Genomic DNA, 23,440 nt, shown 5'->3' on the forward strand with positions numbered 1-23,440 from the left:
GAATGAAGCAGAGCGACATTTTTGTGACACAAAATTTTCCATGAGCAATTTATCATCCAAGATTACACCTAAATTTCTGCAAGTGTGTGCTGCAGTTAGTATTTCCATTTATGCATCATAAATCGACAGAGCAACAGTTCGCTGTCCCTTTCAATATTAACTGGCGGCAGCAATCACTCACGTAGAGAACAAGACACACGAACAAAACTCAGTGAACAAAAAATATGATTCTTTAACGGTAAAATGCCACCAAATATAAGTAATACGCAGAAACATGCATTTACATTAGCCAATAGCTAAATTCCGAAAGATTTCACATTCAAGTATTAAACCTGGCTATGCGCAAAAGTGTGCGAGATGGTTAAATGTTGACTTTTTATGTGATGCTATTTGGTTTTTGGCAGATGTGGATAGCCAGATACTCAGAAATCAATATAAACTTGACCCACTTCTTGCAAACAAAATATTAAAAAAGGTACAAAAATGTACACGTTATCAATCACAATAAATATTGTCAAAGTCAGATTTAGAATGCTCATCTTCTACCTTTTATGATCTCCGATTTTATACGGGTAACGTGATGACGCACCACATATTGCTTTCTCTTCTTTTTCTTTTTTTTTTTTAAAGTCCTGGAATATTGATGAAAAGAAGATTTGAAGAAAAACTGATGACATTTGTCCCGTAACATATTACCAAAACATTCCGTACAGGATTTTTACATTTCTCCTGAAATAGTAGGTGCCTATACAGCTGAAAGCTGTTAAAAGGCTAACGTTGGTCTCCAAATCAAAACTTTATGGAAGAGCGGCTTGAAGCATGGAATGGCAACCCAGTGGGATCATGCCAAGCACCCAATACTGTCAGGCACTTACTAATAACCTATGCATAAATTTTGCACAAATATAAAAGAGATTCAACTTCTTTTCCCAAACCTCCCTGGTATATGGCTCTGACATGATCAAAAGAGCCTGAGCCCGAAGTGAATCCGTGAATGGCTATCCCGTGACACATAAGTTTCGACAGATTCGAGATCATTCCAACTCGCATATCTAATTGATGTATATTGTTTTTATAGAACATGTATTATGCTCTTAGTTCCGCTAATGATTGATTCCGTCCACTGATAAATCTTTAATGGTTACGATGCATGGGAAAGACATAAATCCCGTGTTTAAACCGCAGTTGGCCGATTCACTGGTGCAGTTAAATGCATCGATTGGTGCTACGCCCATCAGCAGCCTGCCAGTGTGCATGGTGCACCAATAGACTGCTCAATACATTTTGAGTGACTTATTTTTTTTTAACTCATTATTCTCACTTCAACGAGCAAGCCGGAATGAATAAAAATAATTGAATGAATAAAAATAATTGAATGAATAGAAAATGGTATCATGGAATGGGAATATAAATGGAAAATTGTGTTTTGGTAGGCATAAGTCATAGTACTTGTATTATAGTTATAACTGATAGAAGAGAGAAGTTGAGGGGAATCTTCAATATTGTAACCTCCGTTTCGAGAGTAGGGTGGAAACTTATGTTTTACCATGTTTATTCTCATTTCATCATGTAGGATTGAACAAGGTAGAAAGGGTTATACAATTTTTGCAAGTAAATAAATAAATCGAAATAATACGAAATTGTACAGCAATGATACTCCTCAGTGTTCCAGATACAACCAGAAAACATAATTATTATAGGACAAACCGAGAGGAGAAAAGTCTCTTTGGGGCAAACTTACTGAGAGTTATAGCGCCCTCTCTTGAGAATCTGCAAGTTCGATGGAAGCTCTCGAGAAATAGAAGGCGCTTTTTATACACAGCTAGCATACATTTAGTTACATACGGTGCGGTGTACATACAACGTACTGCATAACGATCTAGTGTAAGGTTAGGACAAGGCGCCAGGGAAGGGTCCGACAATTTTTGTGTTTATTAGCTTCATTCCTGCAGCCCTGGTAGTCCTGCTCTGCGTGAGTGAGATACTTCGGCTACACGCCGATCTTTATTTGCACTTATTACAGCTTCATGCAGTTTTCGTCAGTGGCTGCCCTGCAGCTGTTCATTGCATTTTATGTTTTTATTTTGGGTCACACTACACACATCGTTAGTTTCTCCACGAACCTATGGCTATACATCGTAGATGTCAGTGCTGTGCGTGGCGAGGGTCTTGTCTGACAACTCGATGTCGATTTGAATTGCGCAGCACGCAGGGCAGGGAGACCTCCATGGCCTTCCGGCCTTCCCATCTGTCTGTCTGTCTTTTCGTATTTCTATTTGTTTGTAGACTTTCTACTCATTGCTGCCATGTGCAGAATAGTATAATATGAGCTGCATCACCCCAAAAATGGATACTCGGTGTCTAACCGGTTACATGGCCCATGGATGGGAGTGCGCTAACGTTAGAGTAGGGAAGAGCTGCAATAATACAATTCTAATTGATTTATTAGATCTAGTCTATAACGTTAGGGCCTAAATAAGGGCAAAGTTCATATGGCTAAAGCAAAAGGCCAATTGTACTCCTAGTTTCTATAAAATTTTTGGCCTGATTTTAGACCTTGGCCTAATGACGTAGTAATGTTATTATCCTCACATTTCTCATCTGGATTTTTGGAGAGGTGATGTGGGCAGTCCGTTTACTACTAAAAATAGTGTCGTGACCTTAGGTTTACTATACTAACGTTAGACAGTAATGAGTAAGACTGCGTTAGATGGTTCTACTATTTTCATCAGTCCGGGAAATCCACTCATGAAAATGTTATCATTCATATTGTGCCATGAGCATCCAAGAAGTGCTTTTATTAATTAGGAAGAAATGGTCCCATGATCTGACATGCTCTTTTCAATCTAAGATCCACATTTCTGTCATTAGAATCTACTCTGTGACTACTGAACCAAATTGAGGTTTTGTGCAAGATGTAGGTAACGAGTTAGGGATAGTTTCAATATTCATTACCTAGGCTAGCTAGGATAGCATTTAAATTGTGTGAGTAATGTTGATTACCATTAAGTCGCCACTACCTAAAGTCGCCAGATATTCACATTGCATGTAATGCGCGCCGCGATCGGAGATCAGCTTTGGCAACAGATTTTCATCGCTCGTAGAAGACATTCCTAATTCACCTTTTTCCTCCATAAAAACACAAATTATTGTAGTCCAAATGTATTTTACCATATGTCACAGGTGACGGTACCATTTATAATGCGAGAATGTTTTTGATTTCTAATGAAGGAAATGGATTTCAGGTGGTAGATTCAGGGATGCCAAGTTCAAAAAAATTTTATGAGTGAGATTTTCATGACTCGGCATCTCGGCATGCGAATGTGCGCGCGAGCGAGGGTGTGGGAGGGGTTTTTCCCCCCTGTGGCCTCCCACGGTAGGGAGCTTTTTCAATTTTTAGCTCTTAATGGTGAGATCAGGTACACACTTAAGTGACTATTTTTTACTTATTTTGAAAGACAAAAGGGAACTATACCTTCAATTGCAACTATTACTTTTAATCTTTTGAGCTATGCTCATCATTATAGGCCCAAGTTGCAGACTTCGCCCGATGCATGAGAAAAATGGGTGTCATGCGTGAGATCGTGAGATGGTCCCTAAATGCTTGAGTCTCATGCAGAATGCGTGAGACTTGGTAGCTCTGCAGATTAACAAAGTTTTTCAAACAAGATGATGCACAATGCATCCTACATTGAAACACACGCGCTAATAATACGTGGCGCGCTATGGGCGGCGAACTAATTCAACGCCTATCGTTAGTTCGTCAACCAGGGAGTGTATAAGGGCAAGTCCAAGATAACACGCGCGTTACGTATGGGACATTCAGAGACTTTTATGACCTGAAAAATAGTGTTAATGGCCTTTGATCATATTGAACTTTACCATGGTGATTGATATCTAGGAGAAGTATAATCATGTAAAAAATTGAGAAAAATGACCTTGACAATTATATTCTAGAAGAGAAAATATGTGCCGTTACGTATGGGACCAGAAAAATTTTGTTTTTTTGAACATTTTTTTCAACCTCAAAACTCTCTGAAAGTATTTCATTCTACAACTTGTAACTCACTGTGATGAAAGTCACAACACTCAAGATTATCACAGGTAAGTTTCATGTCATTAGGCAAAAAGCTCTAATTACAGGTTCTAATTAAAGACAGACATGACGTGTTACGTATGGGACAGTTACGTATGGGACACTTTGTCCCCCATTCATTTAGTGTGTGGAGAACCATGTTTATGGGTATTTTGCATAATTATTGAAGTAAAATCAGTTGAAACTACTCAAATACTGATCCAGATTGTCAAGGAAACAATATTTCCCAAATATTCATCATCATAGTCATATTCAATCATATTTTTATATTTTTATGACCAACCTGAGTATGCATGCCCTTTGTCCCCCATTCGTTTAGTGTGTGGAGAACCATGTTTATGGGTATTTTGCAAAATAATTTTGCAAAATACCCATAAACAAATTTTTGCATAATTATTGAGGTGGAATCAGTTGAAATTACTAAAATACTGATCCAGATTGTCAAGGAAACAACATCCCCCAAATATTTACCATCATAATCATATTCAATCATATTCTATATTTTTTATGACCAACCCGAGTATGTATGCCCTATTTTTATCAGGATAGTTACTACTAAAAAATTGAATAGTTTCAAAAGTGTTTACTTCCATTGATGAAGGGCAGTTTGCCATTTAGTTTCAATAAAAAGCAACTTGACACAAGAAATATTAATTTTAATAGATAAGCAATACCTGCTGCGTGGAATTCCAGTAATCGAGTAGATGTATGATGTCTGTCTAGCAGTCAGGTCATTGATTTGAGTCACACCTCAGTATGTATACCCATGAATTTTGTTGTGGCTACTATTGAAAACTGAATAAGGACAATTTGTGTATCACTTCACTTGCAATAAAAAAAAAAATCATTTTACTTTATTTTTTTTAATATCACAACCGTTTCAAATTGGATCTCCATCAAATTAACTTTGAATTCCTCTAGTCTTAGAATTGTATGCTCTTTAGTAATTCATATTATTGGTTTCCAGTCATCTCATAAAATGTCGGAAACTGAATCACCATTTCTACAAAAACTATACCATCCCTTTAATGCTGATTTTTATTGTGCATTTTGCCATCTTCCCCTCTCCCTTTCTGAAAATTGTTCAGTCAAGTACATGTATTGTTGCAAGTGTCTGTAACTCAAAAAGTAGCTTCAAAGTTGGGATGCTTTCTACAGGATGATTGACCATTTGTGTACTGAGAGACCTTCCCAGCTAGCTACAAACTGTACATGCATTCACATGCAATATATATGAGGATGTCCCATACGTAACGAATTTGTCCCATACGTAACATTATTTCAATGCCTAATAAAGAATATTTCTTTTACTGTTTTTTCTTTTTTCTATGATATTTAATTTCTCTGAGCAATAAATTAGAACTTTCCAAAAGGGCATTCAAATAACCTTAGCAATTTCAGAAAAAACCTAAAAAAATGACCTCATTTTGTTACGTATGGGACATCTCATGATAGGACACGAGCTAATTTGCATAATCATTTGCATAATCCCTAAATTTTCATACCAAGTTAAACTATTTGATGAACTTCTTATGTCCACATATCAATCAAATATAATTTGCTTTCCTTTGAATAAATATGAATTTTTATAAATGTCCCATACGTAACGCTGTGTTTTACATTTATGCTAATGAAGCCCTTGAAATTTGCATAAATTTACATAATATCATTTTTTCCTCCATGGAAATCAAAACTTCAACTCATAAGCTTCAAAATGATACCAAATATGTCAATATTGAGCAAAGATGAAATTTTGCCTTCTGAGGGGACCTTATCTTGGACTTGCCCATAAACGCAAGTGGCGACTACATATACGGTAATTGACGTTAGTCCAAAAGTTATCAATGCGGAAAGTCTGATTGTATTTTTTTTGGGGGGGGGGGGGGACATACTGCCAGAAGTAGAATTCCTTCTTGTGTCTGGAATTGTGTAATTCAGTTTGTGCCATTGCTAGCAATTACAGCACAACATCATCTTTTCTCTGCAGCATCTTCTCAGATATTACATCGACTCACTTGTTGCAGAGAAACAGCACCTCCCAAGATAACACGCCGACTCTTTGCCTGTAGGGTGACAGCAGCATCAGTGGGGCTCTCACTGACCAGTGGTTGATCAATGCTTGCAGCTCAAGATTAGACACATTTTATGTAATCAATTGAGCACTTGGTGTGTGACCCGTGGTCCCTAGCCTTGGAGGATAGGATGCAGTGTCCAGAAGAGAACCAGTTTAGCATAAAGGCTCCCTCCGGGAAATCCCAGGAGAAAAATGGGTTCAGCATGCAGTCAGGGGGAGCTGAGAACATCTCGGGGTTCCATCACACCAGACGAAGACAGTTTGGACACACTTGCCCTCGGAAAAGGGTTAGCGGTATGGTGGCTCGGACTCTCCCATTTGTCCTCAAAGAGAGGGAAATTTCAGTGGGGCGAGTGAACAAAATCTTTGCTTCTGCCTGGATTTCAGATCACCAGGTTGCAATTGGAACGAAGTGCAATAGGGTAAGTCCTGCCATCATTAAAAATCCCCATAATGTGGTCAGAGGCATTATGTTTTTGAGTTGTCCATCTGTTCGTCCTTCCATCCATCCTTTCATCAGTCCTTCATCCTGTCCGTCCTTCTGTCCATCCATGATTGATTTTGTAGATGTCATACTTTCAGAATTGTTTGAGGTATCCAAATGAAATGTGGCATGATATACATGTATGAGTAGACAAAGCTGTGCCTGTCAACTTTGGGGTGCCCCTGCCAAAGGTCAAATTCTTAAAACTGCACTTTTCCTACCATATCCCTGCAATGCCTGAAATTGCATGAAGTTTACTGTACGTACTACATGACATTGTATTACTGGGTATATAAGATTCTGTGTCATAAATGTACAAGTTTCGGGCCATGGGGTCAAAGGTCAATTGAAATGCTAAAATTTTATTCCGAATTTTATACAGAACATGCTCATCACACCTTAGTTTGATGACTTTGTGCCTACTGACACCATTTTTCAAAAAAAGAACGAAAAAAATGCGAAATTTGGGGTGCCCCGGCCGAAATCGTAAAAAATCCAAGATGGCCACCGTTTCGGCTTAAAAAAGACATTTTTGGCTATAACTCGGCTATTTTTTGGTCTATTGTGATGGTTTTGGTGTCTAACCCCATGTTTAAGGGGTCAAGGAAATGGAATATAATGATAATTTTAGTGTAAAACCAAATCTTCCACATGATACTTACCTTTTCCCCATATTTAGGGTTAAATTTTCTTTGTCCTTTACCCCTACCCCAACTGCCATTTTTTGCACTTTTTTTCAAGTCATGTTAACTATCATACTCTTAACAAGTTCTAGCTATCAATCTCGTGTTTCTACCAATAATACAGCAAGTTACTTACGTTACACATAGAGTCATGCAGATACCAGTATGTGGCTGGTGCATTCAGGATGCATGGTAACTGTGTGCAACCAGTGCTAATACTGTATCTGTTTTATAGTCCCCATTAACATTTGGTCATTAGACCTTTAACAATAGTCAAAGTCTACAGTTCTACTGTAGGTGTACAAATTTGTAAAATGACTTGAATAAGCCTTCTATGATATGCCAATTGTTCAGCACAAAGCTAATGTTTTGACTGGATGTTGTACATTGTATCCGCGCCGGTTTGCCCAGAAAACACATTTTTACCATTCTCAGTCATTTTTTCATCTTTTCGCCTAGTTTTGGTGTTTCACCATCTCCACTTGATCCCTTATTTCGTATGCCTGCTTTTCCCTATCATGTACAGTATATTGCTGTACTTTTATAAAGCACTAGTGTCCTCATGTTTGATGGGAAATTTGATACCATTTGGGTGATTATCCAGCCAACAAATGCATATGTACAATGTATGTTCCTCCTGTTAAATGGTAAAGTCATCATCTCACTCTCTGTGACTGAAAGTGCCTATAGCTGACTCAGCTGAGGTAATTAATGTCTTTTGACTTTATTAGTTATTTCCAATTCTCTTTCCCAATTCCAAAATGTGGCCCAAGTGCAACATGCAGTTAGAGTATGTGCATAGGCTGTCTGTTACAGGAATATAAAACATGGGGAGGCCCATTAACAATGTTGACAAACTCAAGGAATGCCTGGATACCCAAGATCCCACCAAGCACTCAGAGCTATTCTATGTGGAGAGCTGTCATACCACAGACTCTATCCCATCAAGATTATTTTGCGCCCACACGTGTATAAGGTCTTGATACCAAATCTCTGAGGTGGAAATGAAGGTGAACTTGCCTCATCTATTGACTGGAGGAGAGTCTGATAATCTCCCTGCCCCTGATCTGTCTACTGAAGATGACTTGGTGAATGCATTCAATCGAAAGTCAACCAATGGCATCATACAACCAACTGCCCATTCCAACCTTGAAAAAACTGTTGATAGTGAACTGGGCATCAATGAATTCTGCATTGTGATATTGGATTACAAAGGTGCATGATACTGGTACCTTGGTATGTGTTGAGACCAAGAGCATGAGGCATAAGGAATCGAGCACATGTAAAGAATGAAAGGGACAGATCAGCATCAGCACTAGTGATGCCCAAAGCAAGCTGATGTAGAGACAGTACTGCTGATGCAGATTCGTCCATGTACAATATAATGTAATGGGCTCATGGGATGCATCATCCAGTCAAAACATTACCTTTGTGCTGGACAATTGGCATATCATAGAAGGCTTATTCAAGTCATTTTAAAATTCAATTTGTGAACCTACAGTAGAACTGTACACTCTGACTACTGACAGATCTAATGACCAAATGTTGATTAGCTCTACAAAGCAGATACAGTATATAAGCACTGGCTTCACAGTTACCATGCATCCTGAATGCACCAGCCACATACCGGTATCTGCATGACACATACATGTACAAATTGTATAACGTAAGTTACTTGCTGTATCGTCGGTAGAAAACACCAAATTGATAGCTAGAACTTGTTAAGAGTATGGTAGTTAACATGACTTGAAAAAATATAGAAAAAAGTGCAAAAAATGGTGGTTGGGGTAGGGGTAAAGGACAAGGAAAATTTAACCCTGAATATGGAAAAAAGGTTTGGTATCATGTAGAAGATTAGGTTTTACACTAAAATTATCATTATAATCCATTTCCTTGACCCCTAAAACATGGGGTTAGACACCAAAGCCATCACAATAGACCACAAAATAGCCGAGTTATAGCCAAAAATGTCTTTTTCAAGCCAAAACGGTGGCCATCTTGGATTTTTTACGATTTCGGCTGGGGCACCCCGGATTTCGCATTTTTTTCGTTCTTTTTTTCAAAAATGGTGTCAATAGGCACAAAGTCATCAAACTAAGGTGTGATGAGCATGTTTTGAAAATGTGACCTAAAATCGACCCTCTATAGCCCACCTCTACGTGACGGTAGTATACACCTAATCAAACTAGCTGTGTACATGCATTACTGCACAATGATTCTGTACGGAAAATTTTTGACCATGGGGTCAGAGGTCAAGTGGAAATGTTAGAATATCACTATTTTTCCCTGTATTTTGAAAAAAAAGCTCAAAGTATTGTTGTGATAATTGGACATTACAGTGTACTCCCGTTATAACGAACACAATTATAATGAAATTCAGGTTGCAACGAAATAAAAATTCAGGCCACAACATTATCCTTTGTTTGTTTTTTTATTGTCTACTTTTGTAGTTGTTCAGTTAGAATGAAATTGCGATATAATGAAAGAAAATTGCCTGTCCCGAGGACTTCGTTATAATGGGAACCCTCTGTACCAGGTAGGGACTATTGAAGAGGGTTTCGGGCCGTAGGGTCAGAAATGAAACCTGGTTCAAGGAATTTATAAACACTTGACGTATTTCCGGTTGTGCCATTCACCTTTTTGCCAATCGTATGAAACTATCGTCTCACATTGTCTAGACGTTATGTATGATAGACCTATTGGAGGAATGCATGTATGGTGGAGGCATACCAATTGCCATAGTGACCTTTGATAGTTTTATTTCAGCTTCTTGAACAGTGTGAAGATACAATTATCTAACGGTATTCTGTCAGGATTCGTTTTTGTCGAGCCCACCGGAGGTGAGGGGAGACTAAGGGATCGCCTGCGGTGTCAGTCTGTCCGTCGTCCGTCTGTCGTCTGTCCGTAACGCTACAAAAACTTCAATAACTCTTTACTCTGGGCTTCAATTGCAATCAAACTTCGAGGGAAGAGGGGTCATACAAACTTTCACATTTTACCATATATGAAGGTCACCTCAAGGTCAAAGCTCACAGGCAGGGGTCAATGAACTTTAAGGCCCAATGTTAAGTTTTTATGGCGAGTTTCTATTATGGGTCATAACTTTTGATCCATAACTCCATTTGTGACCAAACATGGATGGTAGGTGTACCTTTGGGAGTGGATGGTCCCCACAAGGTCAAAGGTCACAAGCAGGGTCAACGAACTTTTAGAGCCCAATGTTAAGTTTTTATGGCTCGTTTCTATTATGGGTCATAACTTTTGATCCATAGGTCTGTTTGTAATCAAACTTGGATGGTAGATGTCCCTTGGGGAGTTGAAGGTCACCACAAGGTTAAAGGTCACAAGCAGGGGTCAACGAAATTTTAGAGTCCAATGTTAAGTTTTTATGGCGCGTTTCTATTGTGGGTCATAACTTTTGATCCATAACTCCATTTGTGACTAAACTTGGATGGTAGATGTCCCCTTGGGGAGTGGATGGTCACCACAAGGTCAATGGTCACAAACATGGGTCAACAAACTTTTAGAGCCCAATATTAAGTTTTTATGGCGCGTTTCTATTATGGGTCATAACTTTTAATCCATAGGTCCGTTTGTGACCAAACTTGGATGGTAGATGTCCCTTGGGGAGTTGAAGGTCACCACAAGTTCAAAGGTCACAGACAGGGGTCAACAAACTTTTAGGGCCCAATGTTAAGTTTTTACGGCGCATTTTGATTATGGCTCTTAACTTTTTATCCCTTTGTCCATTTGGGACCAAACTTGGATGGTAAATGTCCCTTGGGGAGTTGAAAGTCACCACCAGGTCAAAGGTCATAGGCGGGTCAATGAATTTCTGGGAATTTGATTAACATTAATTTCTTCTACGCGAATGGGCGAGACACAATTTGGCGCTTGCCTTGTCTTTGTTTAAGTTGCCAAACAACACACATTTCTTGATGAAAATTTTGCCTATAGAATGCTAACAGTAATTCAAATGTTACAAGTTTTACTGCTTTATGCCTCAAGGCATGACACAATATGCATTGAGAGTCATACAGTGAGCATAGAGACATGCTCAAACTTTCAGAAGCTGTTCTGAATTGTCATCTAAACCATAGTTGTTCATTCCTGAAACCGTGCGTTCTGGAGGGATACATAATTTGTATTTAAACAAATATACTTATTATAAAAAAAATAAAAATCTGTTGGTATCGATCATTATTGATGATAAGTCAGAGATAGAAAAAGGCAGAAGTCCACTTGTCAAAAGTGTGATACTGACAGAAAGTGATGATATACTGTAAAATGAGGAATTTTCGCGTGCACTTTAATTTCGCGAATTTCGCGAGCGCCAAAATTCGCGAAATTAAAATGCACGCGAAAGCTTTTGTCCACACTACATGCATTGAATGCCAGTAGCAATTCGCGAAAATTTCATGCCGCGAATATATCATGTTTTACAGTACCTGTCAAGAGTTTTGTAAGCTGGAAAAGACGTACACGTACCTGACCAGTTTATCTGGTTTGGTAGGAGCCAAATTGGATGTGTGTGGTCAGTGCCTGTAGTATTCAAGCAACAAAGTGAGCGAAAACACGCACCTAACAAATAACATTGTGAAATGAACACCTCTTGTATGTCAAGGGTTTTTTCAGTCATGTTTGTTGGGATTGTAAGAAGTATTGATTGATGCCTAACTCTCAGAATTGTTATTAATTGTCATATACAAATCCTCACTTTATGCGAGGTTTACAGTATGTTCCCAGTGGCCATGGCAATCATGTTTTAGGCCACCTTAAACAAAACAGGATAGATATGAGACAATGTGGGGGAGGGGATGGGCAAACTTGACAGGCCTTGATTGCCATGTACCATGTTTTACACATGAAGTGCACCAAGTTTTTTTTTTTTTTTTAATTGTCTTCACACAAAGGAGTGCAATGCCATGAGACTGAATAAATTAAAGCAGAGCTGCACCCTGACCCATTTTTTCTACTGATCCGCCCTGTCTGTCAGACCAGTAGGTACCCTGTTTTCCCATGTTTTACTGGTCCATTCCTGGAAAAGTTATTGGTCCGACAGTGATTTTACTGGTCAGGGACCGTTGGACCAGTGCCAGTGTGCAGCGTTGATGAAAGCATACATGTAGCAACAGCATTCCTGCTATTCACTTTAATTGTTTTTTTAATTTTTTTTTTTCACATGTCCGACATTTCTTCCAAACCAGTTAATTGCAGTGGACCTGAATCACGGCCACCAAGTCTCCATTCCTGTACTGCAGAGTCTGCCCAGCAACAAGAAAGATCACATGCCGCCCAACAACAGTGGTATCCATAGTATTGCCATCAACCCTAGCCAGTCACTGTTGGCCACTGGTGCCGAGAACCCAAATAACATTGGTGTCTACAGGCTACCCACCTTCGATCCAGTCTGCGTGGGTCAGGTAATGCAGAAAAGGGGAGATAGAGAGGGAGACAGACAAACACAGAGTGTGTGTGTGTGTGTGACTGTGTAGTTGGTTGTTCATCCATTCTACAATGTATGTGGATATTTATTTTTCAGTGGTGCTTTTGCTTTGCTCAGTCTGTAAATCATCAGATCTTGCAATCCACCTGAGAAGACAAGACTGAATGATGGTAAGGACAGCCATAGTTCCAAAAATCTGTGATCTAGAGGCCATTTAGCAAGTAGACAGGTTATAAAATTTTGCAAAATCTTGAGTCCTGACGTGAATCAGTGAAGTTATTAGTGGAAGGTACCGTATAAGCTGTTAATTTTGCGAAGTTTGTGAATCGCAGTCAGATCACGAATTTAACAACATGCAAAAATGTCGCGTTGCGCTAAGGTAATAGTGCATTTACAATACCACTAGTGTCAATTCACATAAACAACATCTTCAGAAAATATCTCTGACCTCATTCACAAATATATCTGCCCATAAAAATAACAGCTTATACAGTTAACCATTCCCGAGCGATAAAGCAGGTTTTGTGAGGTAAGAAATATCAGTGTGTGTACCTAGCGGTAGTGCCCAAAGTTGCACACTGGTGTGCTTAACACATTTTACACACCATGTTAGATGGCCTAATAATGAGCAATTTTGCGACATTTGTCCTCCTGTCTGGCTGTCTTGGCAGGAATTCTTTTTTCTTTTGCTTGTTAGTAGGGTAATGTTGCTGGATTTGTTGAAATGTGCTCGCAAATTTTCGCCTTTGGTACCGGTATGCGAAAAATCTGTGTCACAATTTCACACTACTGTAGTGTCTGCTACATATGATGTAATGACAGATCATATCATTTCACATGCTCTTTCTCTTTGCAGAATTGTCACAAAGATTGGATGTTTTCAGTACAGTGGTTAGACGATCAGTTCCTTGTGGCAGGTAAGGAATGAGAACGAAATTGTATGATTGTATTTGAGGGTTCCATATGCAGAGAGAGTGTATCCAAGAGAAGGAAAAAAAAATGAAATACTGAAATGTCACTAACATTATTACTTAAATATTACTAATGTGACTATGATATCCATATTGAAATATTGTGGTGTAGATAATCCCCCCCCCCCAACAGTGATATTTTCAATGATCTTTCTGTATGCTTTCCTCAGAAACCCAATTTGCTTCATCAAAGCTCAAGATACGAGCCTCATCCACAATAAAACATGGCACAGAATTCCTGAGAGGATCAATGTCACTATCTTTATTCAGATCATAGCGGGTACTCAGTTCAATGCAATTCAATTCAATTTATTTCCTCCAAACTGAGAAAAAAAGACAAATACATTGTACATCACAGCATAAAGGCACATGAATGTATAAAACAATGTCTTTATATCTAAAGAAATGTAGGTATCGATATAGGCTAAATCCAGCCTTTCAAGGTTAATCCCAAGAAATGTATTCAATTATTCATGGACATGACAACATACACATCACAGAGACTTGAACAGAAGACATTACAAGGTACAAAACGTGCAAGTTAGCATGATATGATAATCATAATACATTGATTGATTGATTGATTGATTGATTGATTGATTGATTGATTGATTGATTGATTTAGGCTATTTATTTGGCAATTAAAACACAAAAAGATGTAATAGTGGAGCAGTACAGCCTTGAAAGCATCTTGTGCTTTCTTTAGATACATAATAATGATTATTTGATTTAAAAAAAAAATCATTAAAGCAAAATAATTATTGACTTGGGAGATGTATCTTTTCCTGAATAAATTCAAACTGTTGGTACACTTTAAGTCATTTGGTAAAGGGATGACCTTCTGCTGTGTTGTTTTCCCCTGTTCAGGCTCAAGAGATTCCCAGATCTCCCTCTGGTCAGTCAGCCCAGAACTGGTGGACAGAGTGCAGGAGAGGAACTGCGCAACTTCGGTGCCCTCCTACGAGTCCCTCCAGCCGATTCTCCTGCGTAACAGTGTTTACGGAGACAAGGTGCGAGCGTTGGAGTATAGCCAGCGCAGGAAGGTGAGTCTGGGTGATTTATGGAAGGTTCTATGGTAATTACCCCCTGGACAATTATCAATCACACTATCCCTAATCCTAATCCTGAACCTAATCCTAACCCTACCCCAAACTCTTACCCCAAACCTAACCCTGACCCTAATCTTTACTCTAACCTTATCACTAACCAGTATTTAGCCGGGAGGTAATTGTCCTCGGGTGGTAATTGCCTTGATATGTTATGGAACACTCACCCCTGATAGTAAGTATATCAAGTTCATCCCAATGCTGCAAAACCTGTAGCTTTGCCCAAGTGTACAAATGGTGCAAAGGTTCGAGTGGATCAGTTAGAATTATTTGAATGGGGTAACTTGGAATGCACTTCCATGTTAATGTGGTGGGCTTTTATAGAGTAGGTATACAGTAAGTACCAGTATCATTGGTCCAGTTATACAGGACGCATAAAAAAAAAGTTACACTTTTGAAAAAATTGTCTAAATTACATTTCAAAATATATGAAAGATTTTTTCATATTTATGGATGCCCAATAGTCTCATCCAGTGCCGTATATAAAGAGAGTCTGGCCAACTCGGTTTTTGGCTTACGTGTTTTGAAGCCTGTGATTGGTCAAAAGCTGGTCCCGTGATCTACGGGCGCCATGTCGTTACTGAAGTGTGCTCATACGCAACGCCCATTGTTAACTGCCCCTTATTTGGCTTGGTTATTTTGTTACGTCTGAGCGTACACGCTAATCCTGTGACGCGTAATACGCGCGGTAACGACATGGCGTCCAAATTAGCAGTTGGCCAGACTCTCTTGATATACGGCACTGGTCTCATCTATCAAGTGCAATCAACAAAACAAATTTTTGTTCACGCTTGGCTGAACACTGACGCTCTATGTCCAGAGTGTGAAAAATGACTTGCGCCAAATTGAAAGAAGATGGAATATTCAGCCAGCAGTCCAAATAAGTGCTCCCATTCAAAAAAATTGCTCTTTTGCTTAAAGCTTTGACTATGTTATGATAGTCTGAGATTTTTTTGTCAACTTTATCGTAATTTTAATGATTTCATTTCTAAATTAATTAGTGAGAATTAGAGTGTGTAATTACTTCAAGATCTTTGAAGTACAGTTTTCACAATATACAGACACATCAATACCATATGCCAGTTATTCATTAATGTGGTAGTGGTACCAAATTAATCAACATTCAAATTATTCATCCCATTAATCAATCAATTGATTGACCAATCAATCAATCAGTTTGTCAATCAATCAATCAATCCATAAATACATGAGTAAAGGGGCTGGTAGTGGAAACAACAAGGGAAAAGAGCAGTGGCCATTTTGGATGAACAAACTTATTCCCTATGTCGATCTGCCACTTTAAACATGCATACAATTGTGATTGATTGGTTGATTGATTGATTGATTGATTGATTGATTGATTGATTGCTTGATTGAAAGATCTGAGGAAGCATTAATTTTGTACTTTTCTTCTTGACTGAGTGACTTGCATGTGGGTTCGATATGTCTGTGCATGATTTGTGATAACTGTGCTTAAAAGATCTTGATGTTGTTAATCAACCTTCCATAACACAATGGAATAATCTAAAACGTGACCGAAAATCGCCAGAAAATTCCTAAACTATCATAACATACTATTAATCAAAACTGTGAGCAAAAGACCAATTTGTTTGAATGAGAACACTTATTTGGACTGCTGGCTGAATTTTCCATCTTCTTTCAATTTGGCGCAAGTCATTTTTCACACTCTGGACAAAGAGCGTCAGTGTTCAGCCAAGACTAAACAAAAATTTGTTTTGTGGATTGCACTTGATAGATGAGACTATTGGGTATCCATGAATATGAAAAAATCTTCCATATATTTTGAAATGTAATTTAGATAATTTTTTCAAAAGTGTAACTTTTTTGTATACGCCCTGTATAACTGGACCAATGATACTGGTACCAGTATGTTCAATATCAGTACACACAGCAGTTTTCTTCTTCTGCAATTTTGTTGCTGAATGGTATTTACATCTTGATGTTGACAGTGCATTTACATAAATGTTCCTATATTTTTATCCCCGCCGAACGAGTTCGAGCAGGGGACTATGAAACGGGCTCCGTGTGTGTGTCCGTGTGTGCGTCCGTGTGTGCGTCCGTGTGTGCGTCCGTGTGTGATCAAAATGTTCAATTTGCTACTTCTCTGTCATTTATGAGCCAATTTTGATTCTGTTTGCTTTATATGATAGCACTACATGGGAGCTTTGAAACTTCTTCACAGAATTTCAGTTGTGACCTTTGACCTTGACCTTTGACGTATATTGTACATTTTGCTACAAAATGCTACTCCTTCGCCATTTCTAACCCGATTTCGATTCCGTTTGCTTTATGTGATGGCACTAGGTGAGGGCTTCAAAACTTCAACACAGAATTTGGACCTTTGACTTCTTTGACTTTTGACCTTTGACCTTGATTTTTGACCTATATTGTACATTGGCCACAAAATGCTACTCCTTCGCCATTTCTAACCCGATTTCAATTCCGTTTGCTTTATGTGATGGCACTAGGTGAGGGCTTCAAAACTTCTACAAAGAATTTTGACCTTTGACTTCTTTGACCTTTGACCTTGATTTTTGATCTGTATTGTACATTTTGCTACAAAATGCTACTCCTTCGCCATTTCTAACCCGATTTCGATTCCGTTTGCTTTATGTAATGGCATTAGGTGAGGGCTTCAAAACTTTTACACAGAATTTCGACCTTCGACTTCTTTGACCTTTGATCTTGATTTTTTACCTATATTGTACATTTTGCTACAAAATGCTACTTCCGGCGGGGACATATATTATGCACCGCGTAATTTCTACTTTTCCTTGTTTTTAATAAATTCAATTTCGTCATAATAAACCCCAGCTGCATGAGTTTGGCTCTAAACAAATCAGATTGCATGTGATACCTAGCTCTGGCAGTCACTTTGTGTCATAAGTAGAAGTAATGACTTGTAGGTTTCATGGGACAAAAGACAAACAAACACCAAAACAGAAACAAAACAAAAACAAAAGCAAAATCCTAAAACCAGACGGTGATCATACAATGTAGTTCAGGGAAGGTGGAGCTGAGAACAACCTGGGTTTGCAGGCAAAGTAGTAGGATACATTCGGAATCAGTGTTTCTGCTAGCTTTCTGGCTCTTCCGATTTATGCGTCACTCTGACAAAGCAGCGTGCTCAGACAATGGAACTATCTTGTCTTCATCTCTCTCCTGACAGGAACTGGCATCGCTATCATCCAATGGCTTCATTCACCTGTGGAACCTTGAGAGGGGCTTTCGCAAGATCGTCACTCGCCGTCTGCCCTACTGCGAGGAGAATGTGTGTATCGCCCTCGACGACGACCTCTCTCTGTATGCTGTGGGGTCGCAGTCCCACGTCTCCTTCCTGGATGCCCGGTCCGGCAGACATGTGGTCTCGGTGCACTCGCGAGAGAAAGGCAGTGGTGAGCATCATAAACTGTTGAAATTTTCACATTTTTATTCTTTGCGAATTTTGGGAATAGTCCTTTGGTCCCGAAAATGAATGAATGTATTGATATAAAGAAAAAAGATATGCCTAGTGTGCGGAGATGGACACAATTTTGGGTCTTACACTAGCATTAAGTGACACAGGCCGTGACAAGTCCAGTCAGGCACTGGCATATATGCGCATGCTGAGGCTGAACGCTTGCATCTGTTTTCAGACAGATTCGAAATCATATTGAGCAATATACTAGCTAAGCGGTTTGTTTGAGAAGTCTCACTGTTTTCCAAACTTTTGTGCTATTTTTTTTTTTTTTGGGTCAGTTTTCTTGATAATGAGAAGACCACAAAGAGCAAAATAAACAACTCGCAAATGTATCACATCAAATGCCATTCGCAAAAATATCTATATGTGGATGAATCAGCGTGTACTCTAGATTCGTGCAGATTGGCAGCCATATTGTGGTCCAACTGTGTGGCCTACACCCCTCCAAAGGGGCATCTTTGGATGCAGCTTTAGTACGTCTGCCTATTTTTGGAATGTCATGCAGCAACCTCTTAACTCTGTACCTTTGTGTGTATGTCATCCCCATTGTTGTCCCCGCCGAACGAGTTCGAGCAGGGGACTATGAAACGGGCTCCGTACGTGTGTGTGTCCGTGTGTCCGTCCGTCCGTGTGTCCGTCCGTCCGTCCGTCCGTTTGTCCCCGCCGAACGAGTTCGAGCAGGGGACTATGAAACGGGCTCCGTACGTGTGTGTGTCCGTGTGTCCGTCCGTCCGTGTGTCCGTCCGTCCGTCCGTCCGTGTGTCCGTCCGTCCGTCCGTCCGTGTGTCCGTGTGTGCGTCCGTGTGTGATCAAAATCTTCAATTTGCTACTTCTCTGTCATTTATGAGCCAATTTTGATTCTGTTTGCTTTATATGATAGCACTACATGGGAGCTTTGAAACTTCTACACAGTATTTCAGTCCTGACCTTTGACCTTGACCTTTGACCTATATTGTACATTTTGCTACAAAATGCTACTCCTTCGCCATTTCTAACCCGATTTCGATTCCGTTTGCTTTATATGATGGCAATAGGTGAGGGCTTCAAAACTTCTACACAGAATTTTAACCTTTGACTTCTTTGACCTTTGACCTTGATTTTTGACCTATATTGTACATTTTGCTACAAAATGCTACTCCTTCGCCATTTCTAACCCGATTTCGATTCCGTTTGCTTTATGTGATGGCACTAGGTGAGGGCTTCAAAACTTCTACACAGAATTTTGACCTTTGCCTTCTTTGACCTTTGACCTTGATTTTTGACCTATATTGTACATTTTGCTACAAAATGCTACTCCTTCACCATTTCTAACCCGATTTCGATTCCGTTTGCTTAATGTGATGGCACTAGGTGAGGGCTTCAAAACTTCTACACAGAATTTTGACCTTTGACTTCTTTGACCTTTGACCTTGATTTTTGACCTATATTGTACATTTTGCTACAAAATGCTACTCCTTCGCCATTTCTAACCCGATTTCGATTCCGTTTGCTTTATGTGATGGCACTAGGTGAGGGCTTCAAAACTTCTACACAGAATTTTGACCTTTGCCTTCTTTGACCTTTGACCTTGATTTTTGACCTATATTGTACATTGGCTACAAAATGCTACTCCTTCGCCATTTCTAACCCGATTTCGATTCCGTTTGCTTCATGTGATGGCACTAGGTGAGGGCTTCAAAACTTTACACAGAATTTTGACCTTTGACTTCTTTGACCTTTGACCTTGATTTTTGACCTGTATTGTACATTGGCTATAAAATTCTACTCCTTCGCCATTTCTAACCCGATTTCGATTCCGTTTGCTTTATGTGATGGCACTAGGTGAGGGCTTCAAAACTTTTACACAGAATTTTGACCTTTGACTTCTTTGACCTTTGACCTTGATTTTTTACCTATATTGCACATTTTGCTACAAAATGCTACTTCCGGCGGGGACATATATTACGCACCGCGTAATTTCTACTTTTCCTTGTTTTGTAATGGTTATCTAGTCATGAGTTTTCCTTCCACTGGTGAATTAGTGATGAAATGAAATTTTGATGGATTTTGTTTGTTTGTTAGACAATGGAACAAAAAACAAAACAAAACAACGCACACTTCTTATCATGTGGTACTGTAAAGAAGAGCAAACTTAAAGACTTTGAATCCATACAATATATATGACCTTGCATCACAAAACCAACAAAAAAGTCACACGCACTGAAAGTAGGTGAAATGCCAATCTTGAGTTTTTAATATTTTTTTTGACAAAACAAGTCTTCTATATTATGCCAAAATTTGGGATCATAAAATGAACAGGAAATTGTGTTTTTAGGAGTTTTTCTCGAACACTTTTTTGTTGGTAGAATAGTGTGACAGTGTGTCCTATAGACTTCCCATTTCATTTCGTAAAAGCCCTGTACACACTCTTCACTTTCAATTCTAATAACTTTAGAAAGGATGATGCTACTGCTTTGAAATCTGGCATTAATCATAGACAGAATGTGTTAGTAAGGCATGCTCAATTTCAGCTTAATCTGATAATCCCATCATTGTCGTTACTCCAGTGGTTTACATCCTGTTTTTTCGTCCCCTCTTCGCACAGCTAGCATGGTTTGGTATTAAAAGATTAAGTGCTTGAATAGACCCTGTTCTTTAGAGCCTCTTTTCTCAGTTCATACTTTTCTGGAGGGTGTGCTTTCTTTCCAATATTCAGATAGGTTAGGAGAGTCCATTTGAATTGAGTTATACATCATTTTAAAGCTTAAAGTCTGCTCTTTCAGAATCTGCTCGTAACTATGAAGCCATGTCCAGCGACTTTTAGTTGGTTTTGTGATGCAAGGTCACATATTCAGGCTGACCCTGAGATCATTATTCTGTGAACTCATGAGGCAAAACTTAGTTCTCAGAAGGGTCCAAAATTCATCTCTTACCATTTGCAACTTACCTGCAATACATTGAAAGAGTTCTACCAAAAAACGTGTCTGGCCGACACGATTTGCTAGGAAGATGAGATGTTTTGAGTATTTTAGATCAGAAGAGTGAAGTAAGAAAAAATTGGTCAGTAGATACTGCCGTGGCCCGATTTGTCAGTTATGAGAACAATATAATCTGTAATAAAAAAAGATGTTGCAGCCAAAATTAGGTATGCCCTGAGACTGTAGTACCTCTGTCAAACCTGTTGGCCAATATTTCACCTTTTCATTGTTACCCAATTAAAATTGTGTTATCATGACAATATTTCGCACATTTAAAGGCATATTTGTCCATTCTAGAGCAAAAATAGACAGTTTCTGCTCAGCCAGCGCATGGAATTTATGTTTTACCATTGAGTGACCAACGGGTGCAACTTTTCCATCTCCTTGTTTTAAAGGCGTCCGGTCTGTCAGCTTCCGGGATGCCGTTCTGACGGTGGGCACCGGTCAGGGTGCCCTGATGTTCTTTGACCTGACAGCAGGTCGTTTCGTTGAGACGGAAGTCAAGGGGAAGACCCAACCCATGAGGCTCTGTGCAGGACCAGGATGGCTGGTAAGGCAAATCAGGACAGAACTTGCAGAAAATGTTTCAAAGTGTTTCAACCTTTATTTCAGTTGTAACTGTCTCAACAGACAAAGATTTTTTTTTTAGTGTACTTTTTGTTTTAACATATGAATGGGGTATTCACCAACATCCAAAGGACAGTCCAACATTTTAACTGAATAAGATTTGTTGTTGCATACAATGCAGGGGCCACAGAACGTTTTTTTTTTTTTTTGGGGGGGGGGGGTGGTGTCAAGGTCAATATTTTTCTTTGTTTTGGGGGGGGATTTTTTTTTTTTTTCAATGAACCAAAAATCTGAGGCTGCAACCCACACCCCCCTGGTTCCATGGCCCCTGCAAAGACACTGGCAATGCCAAGCAGTTGGAATTACTTGATTCAGTGATTAGCTAGCAAGAGGAGCAAATTTCCAGACTACTGTCATTTGTGTTTATATGTTTTCACTGCAATAGAGACATGGATCGCATGGTTACTAAATCCTCCAACTTGAAAAGTAGTTCATCATATGCCAGGTTCAAGGTCCTCAAATGCACAGCTTGACATGTGTGTTTGTATCGGTTGGCCTTTCTGTACAAGTTGGTTCTAAGATCATAGTTTGTTTTTGTTTTCACCACTTACACTTGAACACATTTTGACAGCTTATAGTGCTCTGATGAAAAACTTAAACTAAATATAATGGGTGAACGCTATGAGGGAATGATAGATAATCTATGAGAGCTCGCTGAATCATTGATTCTCGTTTGTCCCATTGCAGACCCGAGACTATCTATACCACCAGTTTTTCAGTGAGACCAACCACCTGAACGCTATCTACACTCACCAGTACGACAAGTCCGGCACGCGGCTGTTTGTTGCCGGTGGCCCTCTCCCGTCGGGCTTGTCGGGCAACTATGCAGGGCTGTGGCAATGATTGTGCCGGCTAGCCCTTCCACCCGCTGAGGTTGGCGATAATAGCGACCGGAAGCGCTTGACCGTCGCAAGGGTCAACTGTGCCTGAGAGGTTAGGTTTTGAAAGAGTGACAGGAATTGAGACAAATCAGATAGGGGAAGTTGTCACCTGCAGGCGGATGTCGTGAGTCAAAACTTGCACAGAAAAGACTGATCACACGAACGCATCTCCCTGGCCATTTATGGAAGGAGTGAAAATGTACGGACTTCGCAAGTCATGGGTTACCTGCAAAGTGTTGGCACTGATATGCTGTCACGGTTGGTGTCAGCAGTGGCAAAAGATCTCAAACTGTCATGCAGGATCCTGTGAAAAAACCCCCAAACATTTCAGTAACTTTAACAGATACAGCACACCAAGTGATTTTTTTTTTTTTTTCTGAGAAATATATTGAGCGCTTGCTAGTGCTCTGACCGGTTCAATATTGTGATATTCTCAGTCTCAGAGATGAAGCATGTACGTGTTTAACTGAGTACCATGTACTAAGTCAAAAGCATCATGTTAGTGACCTTTGTTCAAGCATGCATTATTCAGTAAGACTAGGGTTCCAGCTTGTAGGCTGCACAGCTATGGCATCTCTGACACAGCCTCCAGTTACACGCTTCAATGTCTAGAAAACACAGGCCTAAGCAGGGT

At 39.5% G+C, this 23,440-nt stretch overlaps 1 protein-coding gene across 1 annotated transcript; it reads left to right on the forward strand.

Annotated features, from left to right (window-relative positions):
* Positions 1-1,883: 1,883 nt before the first annotated feature.
* On the forward strand, positions 1,884-23,119 carry LOC139725578 (DDB1- and CUL4-associated factor 12-A-like). Its single transcript, XM_071636669.1, has 8 exons — positions 1,884-1,972; positions 6,084-6,592; positions 12,545-12,760; positions 13,640-13,700; positions 14,622-14,797; positions 18,051-18,276; positions 21,694-21,848; positions 22,613-23,119. The coding sequence occupies exons 2-8, from the start codon at positions 6,299-6,301 to the stop codon at positions 22,766-22,768; spliced, it is 1,284 nt and encodes a 427-aa protein (XP_071492770.1). The 5' UTR covers positions 1,884-1,972; positions 6,084-6,298; the 3' UTR covers positions 22,769-23,119.
* The last annotated feature ends 321 nt before the right edge of the window (positions 23,120-23,440 follow it).

The sequence above is a fragment of the Diadema antillarum genome, unplaced genomic scaffold (assembly GCF_040938485.1).
Source record: "Diadema antillarum isolate AM-2024a unplaced genomic scaffold, OU_Dant_1.0 seq00000050_RagTag, whole genome shotgun sequence".
Taxonomy (NCBI): Eukaryota; Metazoa; Echinodermata; class Echinoidea; order Diadematoida; family Diadematidae; genus Diadema; species Diadema antillarum.